Below are 27,845 nucleotides of genomic sequence, written 5' to 3'. Positions count from 1 at the left end.
CTGCTCTCCAGTCCTCATTAAGGTGGCAGGTCCACATCCCTCCCTGCTTGCTGTCAGACAGCGACATTAGGCATGTTGTTGAGCTCTGGAAAAGAGGACACACAGGGAGCTGCTGAAACACCTGCAGGTGCTTTGCCAGCCATTGTGAGCAAACAGAACATGGCTGAAAATGTGAACAGCTCAGGCTGGGTCGTTTTATGTGGATGATGGCTCCATGGGTGCAGATACCTAGTGCAGCCCCAGCCAATCCCACCCAAGAGTGCAAATCCAAGAGTGCTCAGTACCTCTTTTCATAGCATCACAGAATGACGCATATTGGAGGTGGCATCTGGATGCCTCTGCTCCAATCTCTGCTTGAAGCTCAGCCAATTAGATAGGACTGCTCAGGCCTTTGAGCAGCTCTGAGGGTGGATATTCCCCACTGTTTTGTCCCTCTTTCAGTGTCTGATCACCCTCATGGGGAAGGTGATCCCTTTTTTCTCTTCATATCTAGCCACATTTTCCAAGGTTGCTTGTGGTGTTGTCACATATACCCAAGAAACATCTGGGTCCATCTTCTCTACACCCTCCCATTAGATGGTTGGAACTGGAGGATCTTAAGGTCCTTTCCAACCCTAGACATTCTATGACTCTACGGCTGAAGACAGTGATGCCCCTTAATTTTCCCTCCCACTGTGCAAACCCAGGTCTCAAATGCCCCATCCTCCAGCTTAGTGGCCCCATTGAGTTCACTCCCATTTATCACAATCTCCTTGGTACTGAGGAGCCTGAACTGGGCCCGGTGCCTAGATGTGGCCTCACCAGTGCTGAACAGAGGGAAGAAATCACTGCCACCTGCACTGAGACTGAAACAACCCAGGATGCATCCATCCTTCCCCACAGCATGAACACCCATCACCACCCCGTCCATCAGGACATCCATGCCAACCATCAGTGGATCTCCTTGCCCTGCTCACCTGTCTTGAACTTGTTGTAGGTGCCATTCTCCAGCATCAGGTCATCATCTTTGGCACAGCAGGAGAAACTCCTCTCTCGCCACCTGAATACGAAGAACCTGGGTCAGGCCAATGCTTGTTGTGGTTCCCCTCCCACCTTCTTGATGCCATGTATGCCTGTTTCTACTTTGTCAGGGTAGGATCTGCCCTGGTATATTGGGGTTTGCTCAGGTCTTTTCAGAGAAGGGACTCCAGTGCATGACTGATGTCTAAGCACCTGCACTTCACGTGTGCAACAGCATTTTGAAGGCAACTTTGTGAGTAAACCTTGTTTAGTAAAAAAATACTGAAAAGTTTAAAAGCCCAAGAAATGTTTGTGGTTTTGATGAAGAGAAGCTGCGTGGAGACCTCAGAGCAGCTTCCAGTGTCTGAAGGGGGCTACAAGGATGCTGGAGAGGGACTCTTCGTCAGGGACTGTAGTGATAGGACAAGGGTGAATGGGTTTAACGTGCTGGAGGGGAGATTTAGGTTGGCTATAAGGAAGAAGTTCTTTACTTCTTAGAGTGCTGAGGTGCTGGCACAGGGTGCCCAGAGAAGCTGTGGCTGCCCCATCCCTGGCAGTGTTCAAGGCCAGGTTGGACACAGGGGCTTGGAGCAAGCTGCTCTAGTGGAAGGGGTCCCTGCCTGTGGCAGGGGTTGGGACTGGATGAGCTTTAAGGTCACTTCCAATCCAAACCATTCCATGACTTTATGATGTGTTCATAAACCTGACAAACAGGACTGTGCAGGGTCCTCAGGCACTGCTGATGGCCCTTCACTGCCAGCAGGGCTGGGAATGCCCCTGCTGCAATTCCAGCCCAGAAAAGAAGCTTCTGCAGGGCCCTTGGAAATGCACACACAACATGAACGTGAGCCTAGAGGAGACAGGCGCAGGAAGGTCAGACCATGGGGGTGTGAACCATCCTGCAAACTGCAGCCTTGAATGCAAGGTGAAAGCTTTCCTCCTAAGTCAGTCCAATGAAACGATGTCTAAATAGTAATACTAGAAAAATCAGTTCCTTTCTCAGCCCATCGGCTTTGATAACTGGTTTATGATGCTGCCATAAATCCACAAGGTCTCCACTGAATCCTGAGGGTAGGGAATAGATGAGCTTTCATAATGAAAAGGGAAAATGAGAGCAAACAGGAGAAGCAGTTTTGGGAGACTTTCAGGGCTTTCTTCTAGTTCCTGAAGGGAAAGGTAATGTTCTCAAGAGTAGTTTTAACCCTTCAGATCACCTGAAAGCATCCCTCTTACCCTCCACCTGGAGCAAATGATCAGGTTAGGATGGCCATTAGCGACTTGATAGTTACCAGTGCAGAGCAAAGATGAGTGAGATGAGGAGCACAGAGGTCAGATCCGTCAGGATCCACATGATGTTGTACTGCTTCGGAGTCTGGAAGAGAACAACAGAGGATGTCCAGCACCAAGGACCACGAGGTATGCACAAAAGTTGCTAAAGCTCTTTCTTGCTGCTTGAATATGGAAGTGTTCAAGGCCAGGTTGGAAGGGGCTTGGAGCAACCTGCTCTAGAGGAAGGTGGTTGGAACTGGATGAGTTTTAAGTTCCCTTACAACACAAACCAATCTATGATTCCATGAATCTATGCCTATGGCCATTCAGATGCCTGGTTTGCATGTGCAGTAACATCCCTCAGGTGTTTGAACTATTTGGTGGCAGTTCAAAGCGGTCGCTCACTGATGGGTGTTGGTGCCAAAGCATCACCCTTCATAAAGACCTGTGGTGTGGCCAAGAAGATTGAACCACATCACAGTGAATGTAACAGGGACCTCTCATTAGTATAGGCAGTAATTTCCTCTGCTTCTCCTCAACATCAACATCAGCTGGGGTTGATACGCAAAACTGTCCTTAAGAGACCACATGAAGTGTCTGGGGTGGATCCTGCTTTAAGTCTAAGAGCGTTTAAACTTTGTCCTGAGATTGGACCTTCACCCTCCCTTAGAATGGATTGAAACACTGCAGTTGTCTGAATGGGAGCATCATAAAATGTACTTCAAGATTGTAAAGGCAGTTATCCAAACTAATCGCCTTAAGGCTGCAGGGGCTTTAGTGGGACCCAGGTGATGCTTAGCCCTACAAGTTGTCCAAGGCAGAATAGGGAATAGACAACTTAGGTGGAAAATAATTGCTCAGGGCAAGGAAGGGTTATTTTTATGGTTGTTTCCCTTGGGCTTGTGGAACTAGACCAGGTTTGAGAAGGGCAGTGGGAAGCCCTGAGAAACTAGGAACTTCTGACATACACAAGGTGCTTCAAAGGCTTAGAAATGGAAATCCTCACACATTTGTGCCCCCAAATGCCCTTCACTTCTTCACACACATCTCAATCCGACTTCTTTTCCCTCATCTCAAGGCCTAAGTTGCAAATCCTAACAAGCAGGATGCTTCTACCTCAGCAAAGTGCAAAGAAGAAAAGGGTATGGTGATACATGGAGTGGCTCAGAGGTTGCAGGTAAGCCAGCTTTCTACTCAGGTCCTTTTCATGCGTAGGGTCCTTTGTCCATGCATGAACTGGGCCATGGCCTCCAAAGGTAACCATGAACATCCCAACCCTACTTCCTACTCCTGGGACAGGGAATATCTTCACTTACCATGAGGAAGAGTGGCTGGTTGAGATTCTTCAGTATATGGACAGCATTGGTGGTCACAGAGTGTGCTCCAGAGCACCATGCCAGGGAGAAAAGCCATGGCTCATTGATCACATAGAAGTTGGTGGTGATGTTTGCTTCGGCGTATTTCCTTTAAAAGACCAAAAGGCAACACATTTGTGCATTGGTTTACATACCCAATACCTTTTGACATGGTTTAGTGGTGGACTTGGCAGTCTTGAGGTAACAGTTGGACTTGATGATCTTAAAGGTCTTTTCCAACCCAGCTGATTCTATGATTCTATGAATAGCCTTGGTTAAGCAAGGTTAGTGCTTCGTTTGGGCTCAATCAAGGAGAAACAGCAATGTTCTGTAAGAAAGGCTCGCTTTAGGACCTAGGTAAGGAACAGAATGGAAAGCCAACCAGCCAATGATTAATCATTCACAATTGGTCAATACAGAATTGCTGATCTGCCGGAGGCCAACACAAGTCAAATGTCCAAAAGGTCAAAACTTTTCTTATCCTTCTGCCATATCAATCCATGTAATGATGTGTTTGTGATCTCCCAAGAGTGTGTTCAAAACCACCTCAAAGCTGGCTACTCATGTTTGCTGCACCAACTCATCCTTTCTCAAGTTCTTAGAAGCTATTGAAACTTACTATGAAGTAAGAAGAGGCTCTGTATAATGGTAAAGGAATGTGTCATGGGTATCAGTGTTTGTAAATCTACCTAGGATCTATCCAGGGTTTACCCGAATGGATCTACCTGGGATTTTACATCCTGTGATTATCATTGAGGAAACACCAAAGGATTGAACCTTTTCTACTCTTTTTCGGGTTTTAGTTAGATTTCGATGTGTTTGTGCACTGGAAGGAGCAAAAAAACCTATTTACCAAAGGAGGGCTGGACACATAAGGCTGTTACTTCTTTTTTCTTTCATATGAGAGGACCATTTGGGAAACTCCCACAATGAATGTGGAGCCTTCCACTGGAGAGATGACATTTTCAGTGTATCACTACCAACGGAGTATTGGTAGTAACAGAGACAAGAACTGAACTCTCCACAACACCAGCTACAGGAGGGTGATGGAATCTCACCATAGTGTTATGTGCTTACACTGATGTCTGTGGAAGAGCCACCATGGGAGGTTAAATAGTTGTTCAATCTTCATGATTCAGTGCTGGTGGGACTGAGGATGGCATGGATAGAAAGACATCAGAAGACAGCTGTGGTGTTCTACCCAGAAGATCCTCATGTCTCAGTCAAGTAAATATGGACTTAGGGCAGGGGAGGTGTAATTACATATGTCACCTCTTGGCCATACACAGGGTCAACAGTAGGAACTAAAGTCCTTCACTCCCAAAACGCTGAAACAGGGAAGACCACTTGATCTAAAGGGGTTTTTCCTAAAATGCTATAGATCTTGAGGCTGGTCACTGGAGGGAGACATTGCCACACACATGAGGCAAACATAGTCCAGATGCAGTTCAGCTGTACTTGGGGGTGAAACTACAACCTACCGGATATCTTCACTGGACATTTCCTTGTAGGCCAGATTGAGTTTGACAATATTGCTCATCAATAGGTCTTTAATTGGGGCCTTCCTGCCACTTGTCTGCTGAAACCCAGGAGCAACAGAGTGAACAAAGGACCTCATGCTGTTCTCCAGCCATAGGACCTGCAGGCAGCAAGAGGATACTGAATTTACAGCAGACCTACTAAAATGCCCTGCCTTTGATATAAACCCAGTAGAGATAATACCTTGAGGGGCTTAACCCAGCCTGTCAAATGCCATGTTTTTTTCAGGGATCAAAGAATATTTGGATGCAGGCTTAAAACTTGCAAGTGACTTTCATCAAGAAATAAGTATTCACTGTTCCTTGCTTATCATCTTGAAATCAGTGAGCATGTTGCACACAGCCCAACAAAAGATGTGGTGTTTGAAATGAATGAAAAGACAGCTTGGGTTTATGGGAAAGGCAATGGAAAATATTCCCCTGTTCTCCCAGGATAGGAGAAAAGGCTTCAGCAGATGCAGATCAGAGTAACAACCCAGGCATTGATGGGTACATAACCTGACCCACACGAGTTTAGCATTCATCCATTGCTGGAGGAAGGCAATGAAGGCTTCAAACTCCATGTATTTCAATTTAAGTCAGGAATAAGGCAATGAAAGCTCCAAACTCCATGTATTTCAATTTAAGCCAGCAGTAAGGCAATGAAGGATCCAAACTCCATGTATCTCAATTTAAGCCAGGAGTAAGGCAATGAAAGCTCCAAACTCCATGCATATCCATTTAAGCCTAGAGTTTCTATGCAACATATAACATAAGCATAGGTAGCAGGGTGTAGGCTGCCAGTTATTACAATGATGAAAGGATGTCCTCCGGGGGCTAAGGCATCAGCTGGTATATACACTAACTTATTTCTCTGCTGCTGTAGGGTTATATCATTCTGTACCTGCTGAGGAACCAATCGTAGGAACAGAGTTCAAATGATGCCTCTTAAAACAAGTGAAATACAAGGACTTTATGCAGGCAAAATCATGTAGGGAATGACCCCAAAGTTCCAACTTGGAGAGCAAGGAAAAGGAATATGGTGGAGTGAAGCCACCTTACCAGATGAGGTCTAATCCCTGACTTAGAGATGACTTCCAGTATTCTGTTGATCCAGGAGTTCCTGTAAGGATGTTTATCTGGAGGGCGGTAGAGGTCGAATATCACATATTTATCGTGACGCTCAGCGAGGCTCAAGAAATCACTTAGTTTGTAAATTGTCTGATTCATTGCCCAGTTTTGGTCTGCCTTTGACAGAAAGCGGATGGATGAGAATGGTTTATCCTAGAAATAAAGAGATAAAAAGAAAGGAAATCAATCAGGCTGGATCCAAAAAACTCCTGTCTCTAAGAAGGAAAAAGTTTGGCATAAACATTTTGCTTTGGTTAGCTCTTCTACTTGAGAAACTGGGGAAATCCATTGAACCCCAGAATGGTTTGGGTTGGAAGAGACCTTAAAGCTCATCCAGTTCCAACTCCCTGCCATGGGCAGGGACACCTTCCACTGGAGCAGCTTGCTCCAAGCCCCTGTGTCCAACCTGGCCTTGAACACTGCCAGGGATGGGGCAGCCACAGCTTCTCTGGGCACCCTGGGCCAGCGCCTCAGCACCCTCACAGGGAAGAGCTTCTGCCTAAGAGCTCATCTCAGTCTCCCCTCTGGCAGGTTAAAGCCATTCCCCTTGGCCTGGCCCTACAGGCCCTTGTCCAAAGCCCTTCTCCAGGTTTCTTGCCTCTCTTTAGGCACTGGGAGCTGTGACGACAGCTGTGATGACACCCATCGCTTCTTCTGAGACCTAAATTGCATAGTTCACAGCTAACTCTGCTGTTCTTCTCAGTCCTACCGTGTCAGCTGTGGCTCTCATACACAGCACCTTGCACAGGTAGTTCTCATCTTCTTCACCCAGCCCATGTGTTCTGCTGCTGCCATGATAAGCAGCCACAAGAACACTCAGCAACCAACTGTTAGGGGTCTCCTAAATCCTAAAGGCCAACTGGACAAACCAAGGAGACACAAAGGATTCCTACTGACTTCCTCAAGCTCTGGCTCAGGCAGTAGTTCCTCTCTCATCATTCATGCTATTAAGTAGTAGCTAGCTGGTGTCTTTTCCACATCCAGTTGATGATAGTCCTTTATGGTGCTTACCTTAAGGAGCCACTTCCCAGCGTTCAACTTCTGCAAGGCATCCCAAGAGAAGAAAGCTGCATTTTCAGTAACATTATTGGGGTAGACCTCCTTGATGTTAGTTGTCCTCCTCAAGTTTCTGTCATGCATGAGGAAAGGAACCCCATCATAGCTGTTGGAGAGCAAGAGTTCAGGTCACCTGCAGTGCGGTTTTATCGTGGTATGAGCACTACAGCCTCCCTTGGTGCATAGGGTTGGATAGGGAGGAAAGCTCAAGACACCAGGTTATTTACAGCTTAAATACTGTTGGGTGACCTTGGAGAAGCCATGCCTGTCTGTGCCTCAGTTTCCTTAGGGCAAAGAGGAGATGGTGGCATTTGTGTCTGCCAGCCCTAGAAAAACTGGATAGTAACTTGTGGTTGAAATCTCTATTTGCTGACACCAAAGTGTTTCTATGGGTTCTGGGGGACTGAAGTCTAAATGGACAGTGATGGGAAGAAAGAAGATCTTCTCTATAAGATGGTTAATGCTCCATACCTGGTGGTGTTCAAGGCCAGGCTGGACAGAGCCTTGGGTGCCATGGTTTAGTGTGAGGTGTCCCTGTCCATGGCAGGGGAGTTGGAACTGGATGATCTTAAGGTCCTTTCCAATCCAAACCCTTCTATGATTCTGTGGAATTAGTAGACCTTTCTGTAAGACTTTTCTTATAGCAAGGTCCACCTTAGTAGAACATCTAAATGTTAGTATTTTCTTCATTCAGTGCCTGGAAACTGCTCATACATAAAAGCATGTTAGCAATTCATGGCAATGGGTCCCCCAAACAAGTGTAATTATATGTCTAATCATTAGGACAAAGCTGTCACAAGTCTGAACACAACTTTCTGTTGGTTTTTAGGCCTGATACAACCATCACTGTGACCTGGAAGTCAAACTAGGGTAGGAACTTGTCTTTATGTGCTGCAAAGCATCTAAAATACACTGCAGAAATAATGGTTGTTAAAATCAATAGTTACAGCTTATTGACTTGCCTGAGAACCATGCCCTACAGCCCCTATCATCACACACCAACATGAGGCACTCTGTCTCAGCCATCAGTAAAACCTAATTGTCTGGAGTTGCACGTCTCCAAAGGCAGCTGTTAGCAGAAGAATCATGGAATGGTTTGGGTTGGAAGGGACCTTAGAGATCATCTCGTTCTAGCCCCCAAGAAGCGTGTATTAGGTGAGATGTGATGTTTTCCCCTTACCTGATGGTGACATCTGTTTCAAGACCAGCCCCACCGTGTTCAATTGTCTTCTGAAATGACATCTCGGTGTTTTCTGGTGCCAGCTAGAAACAAACCGAAAGCACATGAGCAGATCCTTTTCAAACACACCCTGGAGGGCTCTGTAAGTAATTTCTGTCTCCTTGTAGTACCTCTGGTTTTTGTTAAGGGAACATCATTATCTTGCTAAAGTCTACTGTTTTCTCCCACTTTAGCCACCAAACCCATCTTATCCCTCAGGAACAGTGTTATCCTTGTTAGGAACCCCATGCAGTGAAGCCTTCGGCATGGAGTTCCAACCAGGAATGTCTCCCCTTCCACCCTCCACAGATTTCGTGGGATGAAAACAGAAGATGACAATGAAGGATGAAGAAATGATGTAAAACAACTTCTCCAGACCTACCATTGGTGCTCCACGGTGTCCAATGAGGTCTGGCTTTGGTCCAAGAGTCCCCATCTGTCTGATGCAAGGCGAGTACATCCCCAGAGGTATCAAGAAAAGAAAGAGAAGGATAGCCAGGTATGGACCAACGATTATCACCTGAATAACTGAAAGAATTTAAAGGAGGAAGGCTAGAGTTAATCCATGCAGTAACATACAGGTTTGCCTTGACTTTTAATACAGCCTTGCAGCTCAGCAGCTGTTAGGCTTTGCCACATCCCTTTTTCCATCCCTTCTTCCCACTAATATTTACTTTCTCTCCAATGCAACCAGAAAACTAACTGGTCAAACCAAGGGCATGGGCTAAGTCAGGACTGCAGGGTTTGTGCTTTAATTACATCTCACTGTGCCTTACAGCAAGGCATGGCTCTACTTTCTTTAGAGGTGGTGCAATGAAATATCCCCCATCTGCAGAAAAACAGCCTTCAAGAGAAGGATGCTTCTGGTTTTTATCTTACTTGGATAAGAACAAGCAAGATTTTGAAGTTTCACTCCCAATTAAGAAGAAAAGCCCCAGGGCGCATTCACCTTGAGGAACAAAACAGCTCCTCTATGAAATGAGCATCTATGCACCAACATCTCTTTCTTGAATGGGTACCACCACCTCTCTGCGTATTGCATCAGTGGCTCTGAAGGAACCTGGGCTTACATCAAGCTGATGTATCGAGCTAGGAGTCCATTAGGCATGGTGGAATGTAATGTCTTGGGTCCCAGCATATTCTCCCCAGAAAAATCATGGACAAGAAAAAACCCTGTTTTCACCACCCCATGCTGTGATTTTTGTTACAAATCAACATCTGCAGATAGGTGTCATGTAGATATTTTTGGTTATATGGAGAGCCTAGGTCAGAGAAGAACAGCCAGTCTCAGAGCCAGGCTCTTCTGCAGTTGCTCCTGGCTTCTCGCCTTGCCCTTACACTACTTGGTCCCATTTGTTGGAGGTAGACATGAACTCCCCATGAGAAAACACTAGGAACTGATCAAAAAGCTCTTTCCCCTATCTATCTCAGCTGGCTTCTCCTGAGATGCACTAGTCTGAAGTGGATTCACTAGACTGGAGATCCCTTCTGAGATATCAAAGCTGAGTACAGCAAGCAAAAACCAGGCTGAATAAATCTCCATGCATGACTCAGAACACGGGCATTTCTGCTAATCTCCTTCATCTCAAGGCAGGTCACTGCCTTGGTATAGGCCAAAACTGTGCAATGGGGCATGCAAACCAGTAACACACAGGACAATGCACAGCCCAAGCCCCACTAATTTCCCTGGATACACAGAAATTCAAAGTCTCCTGTATATCTGTTTCCCCACACCGATATATGTCTTTTGTCATGCAGAGAGCAGGAAGAAGAGCTACTGTACCTTTCCTATCTGCTCTGATGGCATGGAATGCCACAGGCCAGAACAGGAGGACCATGATGGCTATTGCTCCTACGTGGAGGTAGGGAGCTGTGATCTGGCAAGGAGAGAAAAGGAATTTATTCAAAGGATTAAGCAAGGAAACATACGGAAACAAGCTCTAACATGGTGAAAGCTTTCCACCTGGATGGGTTCCTGATGCAGATAACCAGCAGTTCAGCCTCTCTCCTGCACCTGCATTGGATCCATCAAACACCTCTAGAGTTGGAGGAGAGATATATGTGCCTCTAGCCAGGCAAAGGGGTGCTCCTCACTCTCCTAAGTCAGCTGAAGGGGACACAGCTGTCCTCATCACACAATTGCCATCACTGTTATGCCATAATCTGTGAACCTCTTCCAGGGAGGAATCAGTTTAAATCAATCTAAATCAATTCAGTCTCCTTCAGGTAATAGTCATCTCCACATCACACTGCAGCTAAATCATTAAACTGATGTTAACAAACCCTATGGAACTAAATATTGTAATATAAGAGAAGTAAATATATTGCTTATAACAAAGCAGAAAGAGCTTACCACTTGTACAGACACCGAATGGATGTTAGTATGACACATTTCCTAAAACTAGGCAAATCTGTCAGAGAAACCAGCCCATCGTTTTCCCATGCTCATCAGAACCGAATGATTTCTGTTCCAGCTAGAACTAAATGTTATTAAGGTACCATACAATCACAGAATCAACCAGGTTGGAAAATCCCTTTAAGCTCATCCAGTCCAACCCTTACCCAGCCCTGCCAAGGCCACCACTAACCCATGGCACTGAGGCCTCGTCTCCACGGGGTGTGAACCCTTGCAGGGACGGTGACTGCAGCGCTGCCCTGGGCAGCCTGTTCCAATGCCTGAGCACCCTTTGGGGCAGGAATTGTTCCTCAGACCCAGCCTAATATGTGCTAGAGAAAAAAGCTATCCAGTTGTGAGCCTTTCCTTTTGCTTAGTCCATGCCTGACTCCCTAAGCTGGAAGGTTCAAAGAAAGCAGCAAACACTAAGAGTTATTGCACATGATACTGTCTACCCCAGACACTTGACATCAACATCTTTCTACCAGAAGCAGGTTTCAATTGTGTCAACAGACGTGCTATCTCAGATGTCCGGGATATTTGAGACAGCTCTGCAGGGCTAATGGACATGACACAGGATCTATGAGATTTCTATCCTTTGGGAACAGCAGCTGGAAGTCACGTGGAGCATCCTAAAGGGCATGAACACTTGAAATTAACAGCACTTGTGGGGAACCCAAAGGCTTTTGTGTCTCTTTCTCCTTATCCACCTCTCCTGGAGTCCATAAGGAGAAGGAAAAGCTGATGGTGTCCCATTCCCTTTGCCAGCACATAGCCCAAATGGCTACCAAACTCTAGAGCAGGAATGTGCAATTGAATACACCCTACAAACATCACACCTGTGATTCCTCTTCCAGGCCATATGCATTGCTTTCCCAACACTCACAAGCAATAAGCTTCATGATGGAGAGGTGACAGGCCCAAATAACATCTGCAAGGTAGCTGCGTAGTCAAAGGCTATGTAATTCCTTTCAAATACATGTGGGGACCTGGATGCTCAAACACTAAACGACACTGGGCACCTCTTGTCTCCATCTTCACACCTACTGAGAGCTGAGGAGGCCACCAGACCATGCACTCTGACCTCTTGCATCCAGCATGCTGTCCAACCTGATGCCTTCATGATTCCCCACATGATTCCCGAACATTCACTGCTGTCCTGCCCTCAGGAGAGGAAGCTCTTCTGAGTCACAAAGACTGAAAAGTGCTAATGCTGAAGCTGCTGAACTGGCAGGATCTGGTTAGGGAGAAAGCTCTTGCTCAAGCAACCCTACCTGCCAAAGGGGTCTCATTTACCTGTTCTGGGCACCTGCAGATTAACAGTGTCAAAAAAACCCTAACAAACAACCTATTGTGAGTTCCCAAACTGAGACGTGCTACATCAGACAGCCTGAAGTTCAACCTCGGGTCTTGGTTTCCTTTCTCCCAACAGGCAACATCAAGTCATAACAAAAGCTTATGCAAAAGCACATACCCTGCCCAGAAAACCCATGTGAAATACACCCACTGCATGGAATATTTGCTGCCATTTACCACAAAATGCTTCTATAACTAAGTTGTTCTTTCAAACAGACCTTCCAGCCCCTCTTACCTGGAGCGACAGGCGGACAGCTTCCCATTGATCTCCCCAGAGTATGGATAGTGCAAAGAGGGCTGCCACAGAGCAGGTCAGCACAATCAAAGTCCCGATCTGGGGAGAAGAAGACATAAATCAGCTTCACCATTTCTGTGCCATCCATTTGACTCACAGGCTTATTAAGCAGCTTGGACTGGATAAGTTTAAGATGTATGAGGCTGACTATACCAGTTAAGAGACAGAGATCCAATGGGGCTAAACCCAGACCAACAGTGCTATTGATCAGCTTCTCTGTATGGCAAGATATTAATAGCTAGGTACCCAGCTATGTCACCCTACAGGCTCCCTCTATAGCCATTGAAGAATGAGAGGAATTTCCAGAGGCAATCAATTCCTGCTTGCTCTATGATGGAAGATGCCTCTCTATCTCTCTGTTGTTGTAGATGGAGTCTATAGATGATCAGTTCACATTAAATCTCCAGCAGATAGATAATCTCAGCCTGGAGAAGAGAAGCTGCGTGGAGAGCTCATAGCAGCCTTCCAGTATCTGAAAGGGGCCTATAAGAATGCTGGGGAGGGACTCTTCATTAGGAACTGTAGTGACAGGACAAGGGGTAAGGGGTTGAAACTTAAACAGGGGAAGTTTAGATTGGATATAAGGAAGAAATTCTTTACTGTGAGGGTGGTGAGGCACTGGAATGGGTTGCCCAGGGAGGTTGTGAATGCTCCATCCCTGGCAGTGTTCAAGGCCAGGCTGGACAGAGCCTTGAGTGCCATGGTTTAGTGTGAGGTGTCCCTGCCCATGGCAGTGGGGTTGGAAATAGATGATCTTAAGGTCGTTTCCAACCCTAACTAGCCTATGATTCTATGAAGATAGCTAAATTTAGAAGTGATGTATCCCACCTGAAAGAAACAGCAACACAGCTTCCTTATGCTATGAGCTCCTTTAAACAGGCTTCACCAACAGCAAATACTCCCTTAACAAAGAGATGGGAATTCACTTCTTAACCAAAGAAGTGAGGATGAAGCTCAGTCTGTTCCTTGGCTTCTCGCTCAGTTTGGTACCAGCACAGTGGTCATGGCAGGCTCTGCTTGGTACGTCATTTATCTGCCGACAACTAAGTGCAAGTAGAAATCCCATCAAGGCCCCAGCCATTCTTCAGGGGGATCCTACAGATCAACACCTTAATAATGATAGAATCCCAGACTGGTTTGAGTTGGAAGGGACCTTCAAGCTCATCCAGTTCCAACCCCCTGCCACAGGCAGGAACACCTTCCACTAGAACAGGTTGCCCCAAGCCCTGTCCAACCCTTGAACATTGCCAGGGATGGGGATCCACAACCACTTGCAGTGTCCCTAATTCATTCCTGGTCTCTTCCACCTAAGGATACAGCCTCAGGTTTTGTTACAAACTGTTCTACATCTCTCTGGTTCCTCTGGAAGCCAATTTTCAGTAGTAAAATGACTGTACATCCATTACTTAAATGAAGAAACACAGGATCAAGTACCTGCATGTTCAGCTACTCCCTTCCACTGCAAGATTTGCAATCACATTACATTTGCCCCAAATAACCTCAATGATTTCTTAAGGAAGGTGATTCTAATGCATCATTTTGCAGCAACAGATCTGAGGACTTGTTTCTGCACCATCAAAATTCCATGTGGCATTTCCCAACCCACCCAAAGACCAAAAGGCACAAGGTGCCAGGATGCCTTGGAAAATCCAGGTTTCTTCTTCCACTGCTGCTAGAGGCTGCTACAAAACTTACGCTGTGCTTCTCATGAACACTTTGCTTTCATCTTCCTGTTACCACATGTAGAGATGTCAAATATGGACAGCTTCACCTGAACGAGTCACTTCAGGCTCCTTTTAGAGTCAGTGGGGGAAAAAAGGTACTTTGAAGTGTGATTCATCTCATCTTAATTTACATGTCTATACCAGTTGGCTGGTTGCATCCTCTGAGTATTCATTTCCTTCCACTGACTGCAAAAGGAGTTCAGGTGATCAGCTCAGGTGGAGATATCATTCTTTTGGGTATCTAAAGTCTCCTATGATTAACCTCTTCCCTCTCTTGCTTCTATCCCATTATCTTCTTCATGCAGAGAAACACTCAATTGATTTAAAGCATGGAATAGAGTTACCAGAAATCCATGACTCTCCCCACCTTGTGACTCCAGTGTAGGTAGAGCTGCTGGCCTTCTGCAAGCAAACACAGCGCCAGGACCTGGGGAATCAAGCAGAGATTGTTTGCATCCTGGTAGGAGATGATGACCTGTGTTCAGTGAGGTACCTCTGGAATTACTTTTGCATTGGGAAGTCACTTCACACTAGGTCTTGCTGCACGATGTCAAGGCTGTTAGCAGGACAGGTATATGGAGATACGTAAAAGTGCTTCTGAAATGGCCTAGCACATATCAAGGCTGCCCTCCAGGATCAAAGCCTTTTCATGGGCACTTTGGAGTACACACTTCAGTGACTTCTCTTTGTGAGTACAGACTCTGAAAGACGAGTGATGGCCAGGGTCAACTGCTATGGTATGAACCAATAAAGCATTAACTTTGCCTATTTCCTGTGCATTTGTTGTGATCAGAGGCGTATCAACCATGGGAGAGAGGTCAGGGAGTAGAAAATGCCTCTAAAGCGTCACAAAAACACAGAGCAGACAGCAAAGGAGGCAGCAGTTCCACAGTAATAGCAGGAAACACAAGAGGCAGGCGTATCTCAACAGGGAAAACTGCACTGGAGATTAAAGGACTCTGGGTTTCGGTGGCTGGAATGTTCCTTCCCTCCCATAGCAAGCCGGAGTCATTGGGGAGGGTTCTTGAGGCAAACCCCAGCCAGGGCAAGGAGAAGCCTTGAACACCAAGAAGCAAAGGATGAGGAAAGCCAGTCTGTGGTTCCAATGGAGCTCCTGCAAGTTGTCCCAGACCTAAGCAACCAATGAACCTGGTGATGAATTTTACCAGGAGAAGTACTTTGCTGCTGTGGAAACACACAGGTCTATGTGCAGTCATCTGAGTGCCTGGGGCGAGCTTCCCCAGCACTGCAAGGGACAATCTGGGGACCAGTATCACCAGATATCAGTGCTTAAAGTACCTGTTAGTAATTGTCAGTTAGTAGGCATCAGTAGGCACTAGAAGACGTCAGTTAGAAGGATCATTTATGATGCAGACTGTAGCACAGTGGGATTGTATGAAAACGGGACACACAGATTTAGGGGAAGAGGCTCTTCTCTCCCAAAATACAACCACAAAGGAATGCAAGCTGTTTCCCATCCAGCTACAAACACACAGTCTTTTCAGGATCATGCTGATTTGAAACAAGCTATAAGCTCAGCAGAGAATACAGATCAGCTTTTAAGTGCTTCTTGACACGTTAGCCTCCTTTAATCGAACCCTACACCCAGTACGTGACAAGTAACCATGGGAGCAGCTCAGAGAGAATTGAATTACTGCTAAAGATCTTAAGCCAGACCCATTTAAATAAGCTATTTCAGAAAAGGGGAGAAAAAAGACATTTTGCCCGTTTTCTGCAAGCAATGTTATACAAAGACCTGGTCCTTGCCTAAGGTGCAGCCAGACACTGACTTCATAGGCCATGTCCAACTAGACTCTCTCCTGCAACGTCAGTATGAATGATGCATCACCTCTGGGAATGCCCTTGGAGGGTGAGCTCGTTTTTATAGATGGAAACAACATCTCACTGTCAGCTTACAAGGAGAAGAATCGCCAGGTTTCATCCTCAGAGGGTGAAGAAGGAACTCTTGCAGTTGCACCGCTGGTCACTGTAGGAGAACGCGTCCTTATGGACCGGTTTGCTGACGTGATGTGAGCTGCTGAAGCTTAACATCTCAAGCCACGCTCACTTAGCTTCATCCTGCTCTTCAAAAGCTGCCTCAGGACCTGTCCAACCACTCTTCCACAAAGAACAGCTGCCTTTAGCAATGTCCCACATGTTTGCACCTAGAACAGGACTTCCTCAGGCAAAAGGACCACCAGCACCAGCAGGTCTGACACCTTCAAACTGCTCCATACGCATCCTGGGATTGTCTAATTCAAGTACCCAGATGTGTGGGCTTAGGTGACCAATATGTTTCTGACTGGTACTGCTGAGGCTAGAGCCAAGGTCCCATCATCTCCTTCAGTCTTCCATCCTCCAACACTTGAATTCTTCTCTTCTTCAGTATGAGATGTGCAAGTGTCTCCCGTCCGTCATCTACCTGCAAAGTGGTACTTAAGGGATGCTTCCCAGTGTCAAGAGAGGTGGATTTGCTGCAAGGATTGCACCTCTGCTGCCCTCTTTCTGAGTGGATGCACTGACCACAAGGTTCTCCTGCCAAAGGATGGACAATAGATGCTTAAATCCACTCTACTTCAGCACAGGAATGACCTTATAGTTGTTTCAGTGCTGCTGGGGAGGCTCAGGCAGCCTCTGAACCACAACAAGGACATGAAGGCAGGCATTTAGACACTCAGTTCACCTAAAATACCTTCTCACTTTGATGGCCACAGCAAGAATTCAGGTTCTTACATTCACCTACTAGCAAACATGCAGCGCCCCAAAACTTGGCTGGTACCCTACACTGTTAGGGATGGATGTTTGAGATAACTTTTTGGACCTCAACGCCGATGTACTGTGTGAGTTCCCTCTTAACCTACCAATTGAGAGGCCACAACACATCAGCACCTCTTTACTCTGCAGAGTAAGAAATCACCTCCCCAAAACCCTTAGAACGAACATGGTTGAACTGCAGAGAGGGAAATATTATCTGTTCATGTTTGAAAGACTGAGCAAGAGTTTTCTCCTCCACTGAGCACAAATGCTCCCACAATCAGACACCCTCAGCTTAAGCTTTCAGCTCTAATGGGGATGAGAAAATTGTCTTAGGGAGTGATAACAGTTGAATTAATTGAAACTGGTTGTCTGAATGAATTACAGCGATGCCTGTGGACAGGGAGCATCTTTGAGCAGGCAGCAAGGGGGGGTTTGTGCAGCATTTGGTTCAGCTGCTGGTGGCCAGTGGGAAGAAGAGTGTTTGCTTCAATGGTTCACAATAAGATCATGGAAGCAGGCTTGCTCCGGCTGGCAGCTACCATTAAGGAAGGGTATGGTGCCCGTAGACAAAACCAGACCAGGCACTGGCTGCTGTAAAAACCTTTCTGCTCCAACAAGGGCATCAGTGCTTGGTTTTCTGATGTGATGGGCTGCTGATGTAAAACACCACAAGGAAACATGACCTGGGTGCAGGTCTGCAGCATATGTAAGGAAGTCTCCATTCAACACTGTTTAACCACTATATGGAATGTAATTGGGCAACCTGTTTGGCCATCAGTTGTCTGATATGTATAAGGGTCATTCAGCTACCATATAGTACCCACATTGGTAGGTTTATGAAATGTGGAAGGGCTGAGCTGCAGTTATGGGCCTGTGAGGCTCTTAGTGTTTCGCTGGGTGGTTCATCAAAGGCTGCAGTGAAAGGCCAGATGCTGTGACAGGGAAGCTCTGCAGTGATGGAGATGTGATCCTTGGCAGAGTCCTTCTCTGAAAGGAGCCGTGCCACGATGAGCATTGCTGAGCCACAGTTGCCATCGCAAGACCCTGCATGCAGGTATGGGACCATCGTGTGACCCTGCTTCTTTTGAGAGAGTGGAAGCACCAATGGTGGTGGTGACTGCCAGAGGGGAGACTGAGATGAGCTCTTAGGCAGAAGCTCTTCCCTGTGAGGGTGCTGAGGCGCTGGCACAGGGTGCCCAGAGAAGCTGTGGCTGCCCCATCAAGGCCAGGTTGGACACGGGCTTGGAGCAAGCTGCTCCAGTGGAAGGTGTCCCTGCCCGTGGCAGGGGCTGGAACTGGATGAGCTTTAAGGTCCCTTCAATCCTAAAGCATTCTATAATTCCATGATTAACTTTCCTTACGCCTCTTTCCTTCAAGACCTAATCCTATTTAGGTAACAGCTCTGACAGCAAGGGGTCTCACATCTCCCAGTGCTCACTGCTCCAAATAGATGCATGCAGCAATCTTATCAAATGAGACACAGTGACAGGGGGATGCAACCAAGCAGGGCAAGAAATACCCATCTTTAGGTGGGTCACTTAACAGCTCCATGAAAGCAAGGAGCAAATGGATCCTCACTGCAGGGGCTGTCCCTAGAGCAGGGGAACCTCTGAAGTGTTCCTCTTGTAGAACTTGTCTGGTAGCATCCAGGCTACTTGTATTTCTTCAGGTTTATCCACGCTCACCCTCTTGAGGAAGGCAAATGTTATCCTCATTAGACAGAACTGAGCTGCTGGGATGGGGAGAAGGATGTGTCTACACAGTGAAGAGTGGGACTGAGACTGAACTGAACCACGTAGGACACCGATTTCACCTTGTATTTTCCTTTGCCCATCACTTGCTCTGATAGCTCGTGGTCTCACAGTCACGCTGCCAAAGACATTAAAACCGTCTAGGAAAAACCACTGCTTAGATGCTGGCTGGTGTTTGGATCCAGTCAGAGCATGACCAAGCTGACACACCATCCCCAGGGATCTTCAGGCTCCTCAAGCCAAGAAAGCCCTTTAAAGCTCATTTCTAGCTATGATGGGTTAGTCTGATCCTGAAGTTGACTCCAGATCCACAGCCTGCTGAGGTTAGAATCTCAGAGGTATCCATATCAAGCGGGCATCTCTGCCAAAGCTCCCGGTTGCCCAAAGTATCATTGCAACCACCAAACCACCCATAGTACTCCATGGTCAACGGGAAAGCCACACAGGCTTTACTGAATAGCAGATATTGAGCCCTAGAGTCACAAAGTCGCTGTAGGCAAATGCTGTTATTTGTCCTGCTCAGAGCACTGTTAGTGCACAGCTTTCACAATGCTATTGATCACTGTGGGCATGGCCGCGCTGTCCTATTTATCACTTTGGGGTTTTGATTGCTAGCACTAGAATAAAAATCACAGTTTATTTGTCCCCCAGCAGGGACAAAGGACCCCAGGAACCTATTGTGTTAAGGCGCTGCATGCACAAAGCAAAGAGAGATTCCCTGCCATGAGCAATTTACAGACGGCCTCTATGATGACACATGAGGCAGCAGGTAAGAACAGCAGGAATCAGTGATAAAAGCTGGTTGTCAGTCACAGAAGTGAGTCAAAGCCATAACCTCACCCTCAGCACCTGGCATTTCAAAGTGGAAATTGGAGCAGGGATGAGACTGAACGCGGACTCCAGCCCCTGCAGTTAGAGTGATTACTTAACTTGTAGCTATGGATGCAGAAGGCGGAAACACAGATCATAAAATCATAGGATCATAAGTAGTTCGGGTTGGAAAGGACCTTAAAATCATCCAGTTCCAACCCCCTTCCATGGGCAGGGATATCTGTCTTTATTTGGAGGAGTTCCTCATGAAGGAAAGGACAGAGAAAAATGATGAGTAGCTAGAACTTTTAGCTGGCTTTGTTATGTTTCCATAAGTAGGATTCCATAAAGTATGTTTCCATATGTAAGCAAAGCATGGAGCAGATCGGAAGCCCAGACAAAATGGCACAGGATTTGGAAAAGTGAAGATCTCAGGAATATTGCCTCTATAAGAATAGAGTCACACTATAGGACTCAAAAAACTAAAACTAGTGTTTTGTGACCACGTCTGTTGTCTCTACATGAAGAGAAGCCCTCCAGCAAAGCTGAGTGAGTCAAGGCAGCTTCACTGATAATGTTCCCCTTCTTCTAATGAGCTTCTTCATTCAGGATTAGAGGAATAACTCAGCTTTGATGACATAGCATCACTACGTGACTCACAGTCCTGTACTTCCCTGCTGCCTCCACTAAGTCTAAATCCAGCCACTGCTGGCACAGCTCTCCTTGGGTTCAAGGAGAGATTGGACACACTCATTGAAGAGAAGTCATAGGGAGAAAACTACATCTGGTTTAGAGACCCCTGAGCTGAAATTGGTCATCTGCAAAGAGGACATGGGGAGAAAGAACTGTTAAACACTGATTGTGTTCCAAATCTTCCATAGATACCCACTGTCCATGGGGCTAGGTTGAGCTTTGGTCTGACGCATTAAAGCCATCCTTATGTCTACTTTTTAGGACTATTAATCACAGTTAGCTTACAAGGAGCATCACTTACCAATAACAGTGTGATGTACGTGAACAAGAGTGCAGCCACACTCAGGAGAACAAGAGACCAGAGGAACCAGAAGCCCAGGGTCTCGTAGTTGTACCTAAAAAGCAATGAAATATTACAATAGAGGTTTTTTGTTTAGCACATGGAGAGGAACAACAGCCTTGTTCCTTGAAACATGACATTTCAAAGCAATAAAACAAAGAAGGAAGGAGGAATAACCTACCCTGTAAGATGCAAAAGGGGTTAAGAGCCTCCTTCCCCAAATCCATAACTGCATTAACCACCTGACTAATACCCCAGTGTGTTGGGGTGGAAAACACAGGACCAAATGGATGGGCTTGCTCCAGAGAGCTCCCACTCTAAGACACAGCACCTTACTGCAGACAAGGCAGCCTGGGGGAACAGGAAGATGACATGGCTCAGGCCAACAGCATGTCTTACTGCCTGTGGTTGTGTAAGGCATCACAACAGGAGGGAGATCTGAAGCAGAAAACACCCGAAAGCTGGATGGATGCAGAGGGATTGCCCAAGGAGGAGTGAGGGAATCTTTACTTTTACCCAAAGGCTCAATAAAGATGAATACCATTATCACACCTTTCCTCCCCATAGTATTTGAGCTGGTTTAACTCTAGGGGCCAGATTTGCATAACTGTTGCCTATGTACAGAAGAAGAGGATTTGCATAAATCACTGCTGGTTATTCCTTACTTTTGAGCCTGGAAACACACAATTCTCTTTCTGTAGATAGCTGGCACAATGCCTCTGATGCCAGCCACTACATGTCCTCAGAGGAAACGGGAGGAGGGGAAAAGACTTGGAGAAGGAAAGGAAAGAGGTATTTAATCCACTCACAATTTCTGCGATGATTCTCTCCTTTCTTCCAAATTCCCACCTACAGGTAAAAATTGCAGCCAAGCAAAAGGCAGAGCCTCAGCACCTCTGAAGTCATTGACCACTCAATTTGGATGCTGTAACCAAGAGCTTAAGGAGCCAAATCTTTGGCTCATGGCTGAAGCTGCATGGGAGGGTGCTCATCACTTCCCAGCCACCCAAGAGACCTGCCCAAAGAGTGAGAGAGGAGAACGAGGTGGTACTCACCAGTCAAAGTTATTGTAGTCATTTTTCGCTTCCCCACACAGGTACAGAAAGACCAGAGAAAAAAAGAAAGCTCCAACAAGCAATGGGAAAAACATGCATTCCCGCTGGAGAGGGAGAGGAAGGACAAGTGGTCAGAGCCTTGCCTGCCCCGAAGCAATCAGAGCATGTTGCAAATACTGATAGGGTGCTCTTGAAACACGTGGGTTGGGATTGGATGTCCTGAAGTAGATATAGAGAGGAATTCCCTCCCTGTCCCTTGTGACCAGGGGAATGTCCTCAAAAGCATACTCTACACTATTTACTTTCAGGGGAAACAGATCTCATGCCTTCACAAGGGAACAGGGTTTTAAGCACCTCACATGAGAGAGAATTGCATCATGCAGCAGCCCTCTTTGCAATTCTGATGTGTTGCATATGTATGCGTATGTAAATAGCATGTGTTTCATTTGATCCTATGGCTTTGAGACGGTGGGAGGGTTTGGTCCTTTCCTTGGTTATAGCTGTGTGGTGGCGCAGAAAAACTGAGCTTGCCACAGAAACACAGCAATACATAGAACCACAGAATGATCCAAGCACTTGCATCAAGATTAGATGATGATCTTCGAGCAGAATCTAACACCCAACAGGTCTCATTGGGCTCCAAATGATGCTGGGCAGCGATGCCTTTGGCCCACACCATCAAGCATTTGTCGGCTTGGCGTGGCCTGTCCCCAACACAGAAATCTGTGTTGGTTTTGAGCTAATTTACCATCTTGCAGCAGCATTGCCCAGGCTCGGCCCTTCTGCGCTGGTACCGCTTCCACTGGCAGCTGTAGAAACCAGCCAGGCAGGAGACGAAGGGCTGATGCTCGTAGCGCTGCAGCAAGCGCTGGCGAACCACCTTCAGCTTCCCAAACTTGAGCTTCTTGAAGCTGCTGGAACCGGCCTCCATCTGAGCAGCTTTATCTCATCTTCCTCCTGGAACAAGACCGTGGTGTTATGGGGATAACCCTCCTTTCATCGGCTTTTGTATCAGCAAACAAGGAGGAAGTTTCCTCAAGAGGATGCTGAGACCGGCAGGAAAAGGTGCTGGGGAATCTCCACCTAACTTTACAGACCTGAGATGTCTAAGCAAAGAGCATGGGCTTTTCAAGTCCCCTCAGCAGTCAGTGGTGCTCCTAGTAGTAACTTAGGTGCTCTGAACCATAGAATTCTAGAACCACAGAATCCAAGAACCATAGAATGTTTGGGCTGGAAAGGACCTTAGAGATCATCTAGTCCCACTCCCGCTGCCATGGGCAGGGACACCTCTGCCTCCTTTTGACTATACAGGGAGCTTTGGGAGTTGAAATCACTAACTTAAGCACTCCATGCAGGTTCTCAACTTATGGCAGATGAGCCTGAGCCTAGGCTTAGCCATAGGAATCAATTCAACATCACTGTGACCCGTCTACAACCTGCTATCGGTTTAACCAGCTTGTGTAGGAAAGGGACTAAAACCCTCCAGGTACACAGCTCTTATCCTGGCAAAACTACAGCACTGCAGAGCCTGATCCCTTCAGAACAAACTATTCCCTGACTGGAGTAGCTTTATGTGGCACAGGTTTTCAGGGGTAGAAAGAGAAGCAGTAAAGATGCACACAAGCAGGACCTGCACACAAACAGGATCTCTTCATAATGAAGAGTTGAAAGAAAGGTGTGGGTAGCCAGGGTCTGGCGGCCGGAAGGTATCGCGCTGTACGGAGAGATAGGGCCCCTCTCCTGGTAGCCAATAGTGTTTAGTTTATGATGTAAGCGGACGGAGGTGACGTCACGTATCTCGGGTATATAATGCCATGTCACGCGCCAATAAACACCATTTGCCATCCACCACATTGGTGTCTGTGAGCTGATGGTCCAGTGGGCCAGGGGTGGGCTGTTGCACCGTTCCTGAACCAGGTCGCCACGTCCTCTAGGGGCAACAGAAATGACAAGGGGTGATGGGTTCAAACTGAAACAGGGGAAGTTTAGATTGGATCTAAGGAAGAAATTCTTTACTGTGAGGGTGCTGAGGCACTGGAATGGGTTGCCCAGGGAGGTTGTGAATGCTCCATCCCTGGCAGTGTTCAAGGCCAGGTTGGACAGAGCCTTGGGTGCCATGGTTTAGTGTGAGGTGTCCCTGCCCATGGCAGGGGGTTGGAACTGGATGATCTTAAGGTCCTTTCCAACCCAAACCATTCTATGATTCTATGATTCTATAAGCTGGTGGTAAATTGCTATTAGTGTAGTTAACAGTGAAGCAAACAGCACAGGGCTTAGTGCCAGCAAAGAGGACTTCACCCAGCAGGGCCCTATAAATACTGCAAGGACAGATTTAGAAGCACAAATTCTTGTGTGGCCAAGAAGCACCATTATCCAGCACTTCCATACAGAGATAGCCAGGGATGTTTTCTGTTGCATTAGAAAGTGCCATTGTATCCTTGAGTCCATACCAACCATGACATGATTTAGTGTCAAGGTGTCCCTGCCCATGCCAACTGGATAATCTTAAGGCCCTTTCCAACCCAAACCATTCTATGATTCGATGATTCTATAATCAAATCCAGGCCTGTCTGCTGCCAAGTCCCAGCTTAGAACACCCAGTTTCCCTGATTTATCTGATAACAGTCATTTAAGGACAAGACTGAACCGTTTGCTGCACTATACACATGGATGAAATGCACACATAAATAGTTTGTAAGTCAGAACCCAGTGTGTCTTTGCAGGAATCTATGGATAAATCCTTGCTCATTGATGCTTCCAAAAATCCCAGCTTAGTTTGCAGAAAACACAAGTAAAACAGAGCCATAAGGAGCAAGTTAAAACTGAAATGGTGCATCCCTAAAGCCCTTTCCAAATGTCCCAGCCTGCTGGCAGCTGAAGTGCAAGGATAAGGGATGGAAGTGAGACAAAAGGGGGTTCAGTTTGGACCACTATGAATTAAGCAGCACCCAAGTGCGCCATGCCCTGAATGCCTTCCTGAGACAGACGTGTTTCCCCATCCAGCACAGTTACAGGGAATCACACACTCTTGGATACAGTGGGATCAAGCCATCCCTAGCAGCTCAGCAGTATCAGATCCTGGCACCAGCAGGTCACCCCGTAGTGAAAAATTGATGCCAATCTCATGTGGCAAGGTGCGATCCTGCTCTTGAATTACCCAGGGCACAGATGGGGGATGTGGGCATTATGCCATTGGCAAGTGGTGTACATGACACGTATAGGATCCTGCTGTCCCCATCATGGGGACATAAACCATGGCATAAACCCTGCGATTACCAAGGGACCCCAGCCACCTCTTTCGAACACATTTGAACCCATCAGAGCTCTTCCCAACCCGTGCCATGGGGTTGCAGTATTTGTTACCTCTTACAAGGATCCCTAAGCTATGTGTTTAGTTCCCCTATCACCAAACCACAGCATCTTTTGCCCAACCCTCCTCCTTCAGCAATAGGAATTCAGGACACTGGACCAAATCCAATAGTTTAGCTGGCAAAGGGCCATGAGGTTTGTTACTCACATTCCTGGTATGGTCAATATTTACCCATGAGCACACAGGATTTGACAGGAAAACAGAGGTTACAGAGACCTCCAAACACTGTCCGCTCCATCTGGCTGGCTACAGCTACACATTAGATGTTAAATCTGAGTGTTATTCTATCCTGCAGTGATGGAGATCCCACCAGCTCCCAAGACAGGCTAATCCAGTCCTAACTAGCTTCCTGTTAAGAGCTGGGGGGTTTCCCCGCATGCCTAGTCTCCCATTGTGCATCTTAAGCACATTACTTCATGCCCTGCTCATGGTGGATGTAGAGAACAGCTTAAGCTTTTCCTCCCTCACATATTTCACATACTTACATTTGGGCATCTCCCCTTAAGCCTTCTCTAGCCTGAACAACCCCAGCTTTTTGGGTCTTTCTTTGTAGTTCATGTTTTCTTCTCCCCAGATGTCCACAGTCACGAGCTATTTGGGATTTTCCTTGCATTTCCCATGGGGTTTGGCACATGGTAGTGATATCAGGATGTGGCGAACAAGCCACAGCCTCTCCAGGCAGACCTGTTCACCCGTAGCACAGGCTACTTGATACCTGGAGCATCCAGTTTGCCTCATGCATCAAACACCATCCGGTCTCATCTTCTGAATGCTTAATTCACCCTGGACTCACTCCCTGCAGCAAGGGAACGGTGCTTTCAGCTTCATGCTTCACATCAGGGACAGCTCACCAAGTATTTGGGCTGCTTCGCTCTTCCTAAGAGCTCATCTCCCTCTGCAGCTCTGCAGGATGCAGGTACCTACAATGCATTTACGCTATGCTGTTGCTGGTATCAGCAAATACTCCAGTGGCAACTCCAGAAACCCCTCTTAGAGGTGACCAGCCCCATGTGAAGATAAGGAAGGCAAAGACAAGGACAGCCAGAAACATCCTTCCCAGCTCAAAATGCACTCCGAGCTCCAAGTACTCTTTTCTCCTTTTCATCTGTGTCTTTCCACACATCACTCCTTCCCTTTTACCTTCACATCTTCTCCTGGCTTCCTTCCTTCAGGTGCACCTAATTCTGTTCAACTTAATGCAAGCTCCCTCCTTAAATCTGAGCCACCCTGCAGGTTCTCCGTGAGCCTCCATCCCATGGTTTCATCCTTGCTCATAAATCACCCGCCTGCTGCTACAGCTGTGACGGGGCATTCAGAAGCCATAACAACATCTCTACTAATATCTGAATCAGCAATGCTGCAGACCACATCAAACACTGAAACAGCTGAGTTCACAGGCATCTGATCCTAACAGAAGTAATATCCCAACATCTGGACCCAAAGCCACCGAAAGGGGCAAACAATACCACAACATATGATGGATGCAGAGGCCAAAAGACAGATCTGCGTTAGGATCTGGAGCGCTTCAGTCATTGCCAGGATGTAGCAAGAGACCTGACAGTGCTTGCATCTAGGTTTGAAGCAGTGTTCCTAAGATGCAGAGGTCTTCTGCAATGCTTCCTTATCAGGCAAAAGTAAATGGATAGAGGAGGCAACCACAAACATGAATCCATTCACTGGGAAAGCCACAGGAGCAAAGAGCAAAGAGGAAAACATGAAGCAGGAGAGCAAAGTTTAGGACTCCTTGGCAAGGGAGCCATGAAAGCAATAACGTGTGTATGTTTTTCAGCTCCATAAACCCAAGCGCCCTCAGGTCTTTCCCTTGCAGAGACTTTGCTTGCTCGCAGATAAGAGTCCCTGTAATCACAGGCAGTTGCACAGGGCTGCTCATTTCCCACTGCTTGACAGAGAGTGAGGAAAAGCATGAGAAATAGCCCAGGGGGATGATGGAGGAAAGAGAAGGAGAGAAAAAGCAGGATACATTCAGCCACATGGCCTGAAATCAGAAGGTGCTGCAAGAGGAGCTCAGTGGAGAGGCCAGCGCACAAGCAAGGAGAAAACCCTTTGTCATTTTTGGTGCTTTAGAGCTGAGGCATTCATCCTTCAGGGCTTAAACAGGAACAGCAGCCAAATTTGGCATTGTTCTAGAGCTTTTTCCTTCGGCTTTTGAAGTATTTCTTTCCTTCGCCCTGCATCTACCCAGCTTTCTCCAACACAACATCTTACAACGTATGGGCAGTTGGGTGCAGGGACCTTTCCAGATGTTGCAAACACACTTCACAGCGTCCACTGCAAGAAGAGAGTTAGGAAAACCATTACATGGATACCAAAAGCCATGTGAGTGATGTGGAGATGATCATTCCTCGGCACCTGAGCATGGCCAGCTTGCCCTGAGCACCTTGATGGTGTAGGAAGGCAGCAGATAGGAGTGATGCCCACTTTGCCCATAGAGCCATTTCCAAGGGATGTGGGGAGAAAGTGGTGCTTGGTGAAGAGGTATCTTGAGCCTCTCCAGTACCTGCATCTGTCTTGCATGGACATCTCTGGTGCCATCCCACCTCTTTGTAAGGCATCATTTCCTGCCCTTCCACCTTGGAGTCTTCCACAGCATCACACCAATGGATGCAAAGGAGCAGAATCAATCACTTGGCAAGCTGCTGGTTGATCACCATCACCATGAGCTGCACACAGATCCTGCCACTGGCCAGAAAAGCTCAACAAAGAGCATCCTTTAACCCTGCATTTCCACTCTA

The 27,845-nt window shown here is 46.8% G+C and overlaps 1 protein-coding gene across 1 annotated transcript; it reads right to left on the bottom strand.

The window, feature by feature from the left end:
• Nucleotides 1-53: 53 nt before the first annotated feature.
• GDPD4 (glycerophosphodiester phosphodiesterase domain containing 4) lies at nucleotides 54-22,653 on the bottom strand (the record flags this gene model as incomplete). Its single annotated transcript, XM_080613579.1, has 15 exons — nucleotides 54-85; nucleotides 957-1,039; nucleotides 2,289-2,371; nucleotides 3,585-3,732; nucleotides 5,105-5,262; nucleotides 6,203-6,424; nucleotides 7,283-7,433; nucleotides 8,508-8,590; nucleotides 8,929-9,074; nucleotides 10,330-10,423; nucleotides 12,533-12,631; nucleotides 14,684-14,743; nucleotides 20,629-20,722; nucleotides 21,723-21,826; nucleotides 22,471-22,653. The coding sequence occupies 15 exons, from the start codon at nucleotides 22,651-22,653 to the stop codon at nucleotides 54-56; spliced, it is 1,740 nt and encodes a 579-aa protein (XP_080469705.1).
• Nucleotides 22,654-27,845: the final 5,192 nt, after the last annotated feature.

The sequence above is a fragment of the Psittacula echo genome (assembly GCF_963264785.1).
Source record: "Psittacula echo genome assembly, chromosome: 3".
Lineage (NCBI taxonomy): Eukaryota > Metazoa > Chordata > Aves > Psittaciformes > Psittacidae > Psittacula > Psittacula echo.
This window is presented reverse-complemented; position numbering and strand designations above follow the sequence as displayed.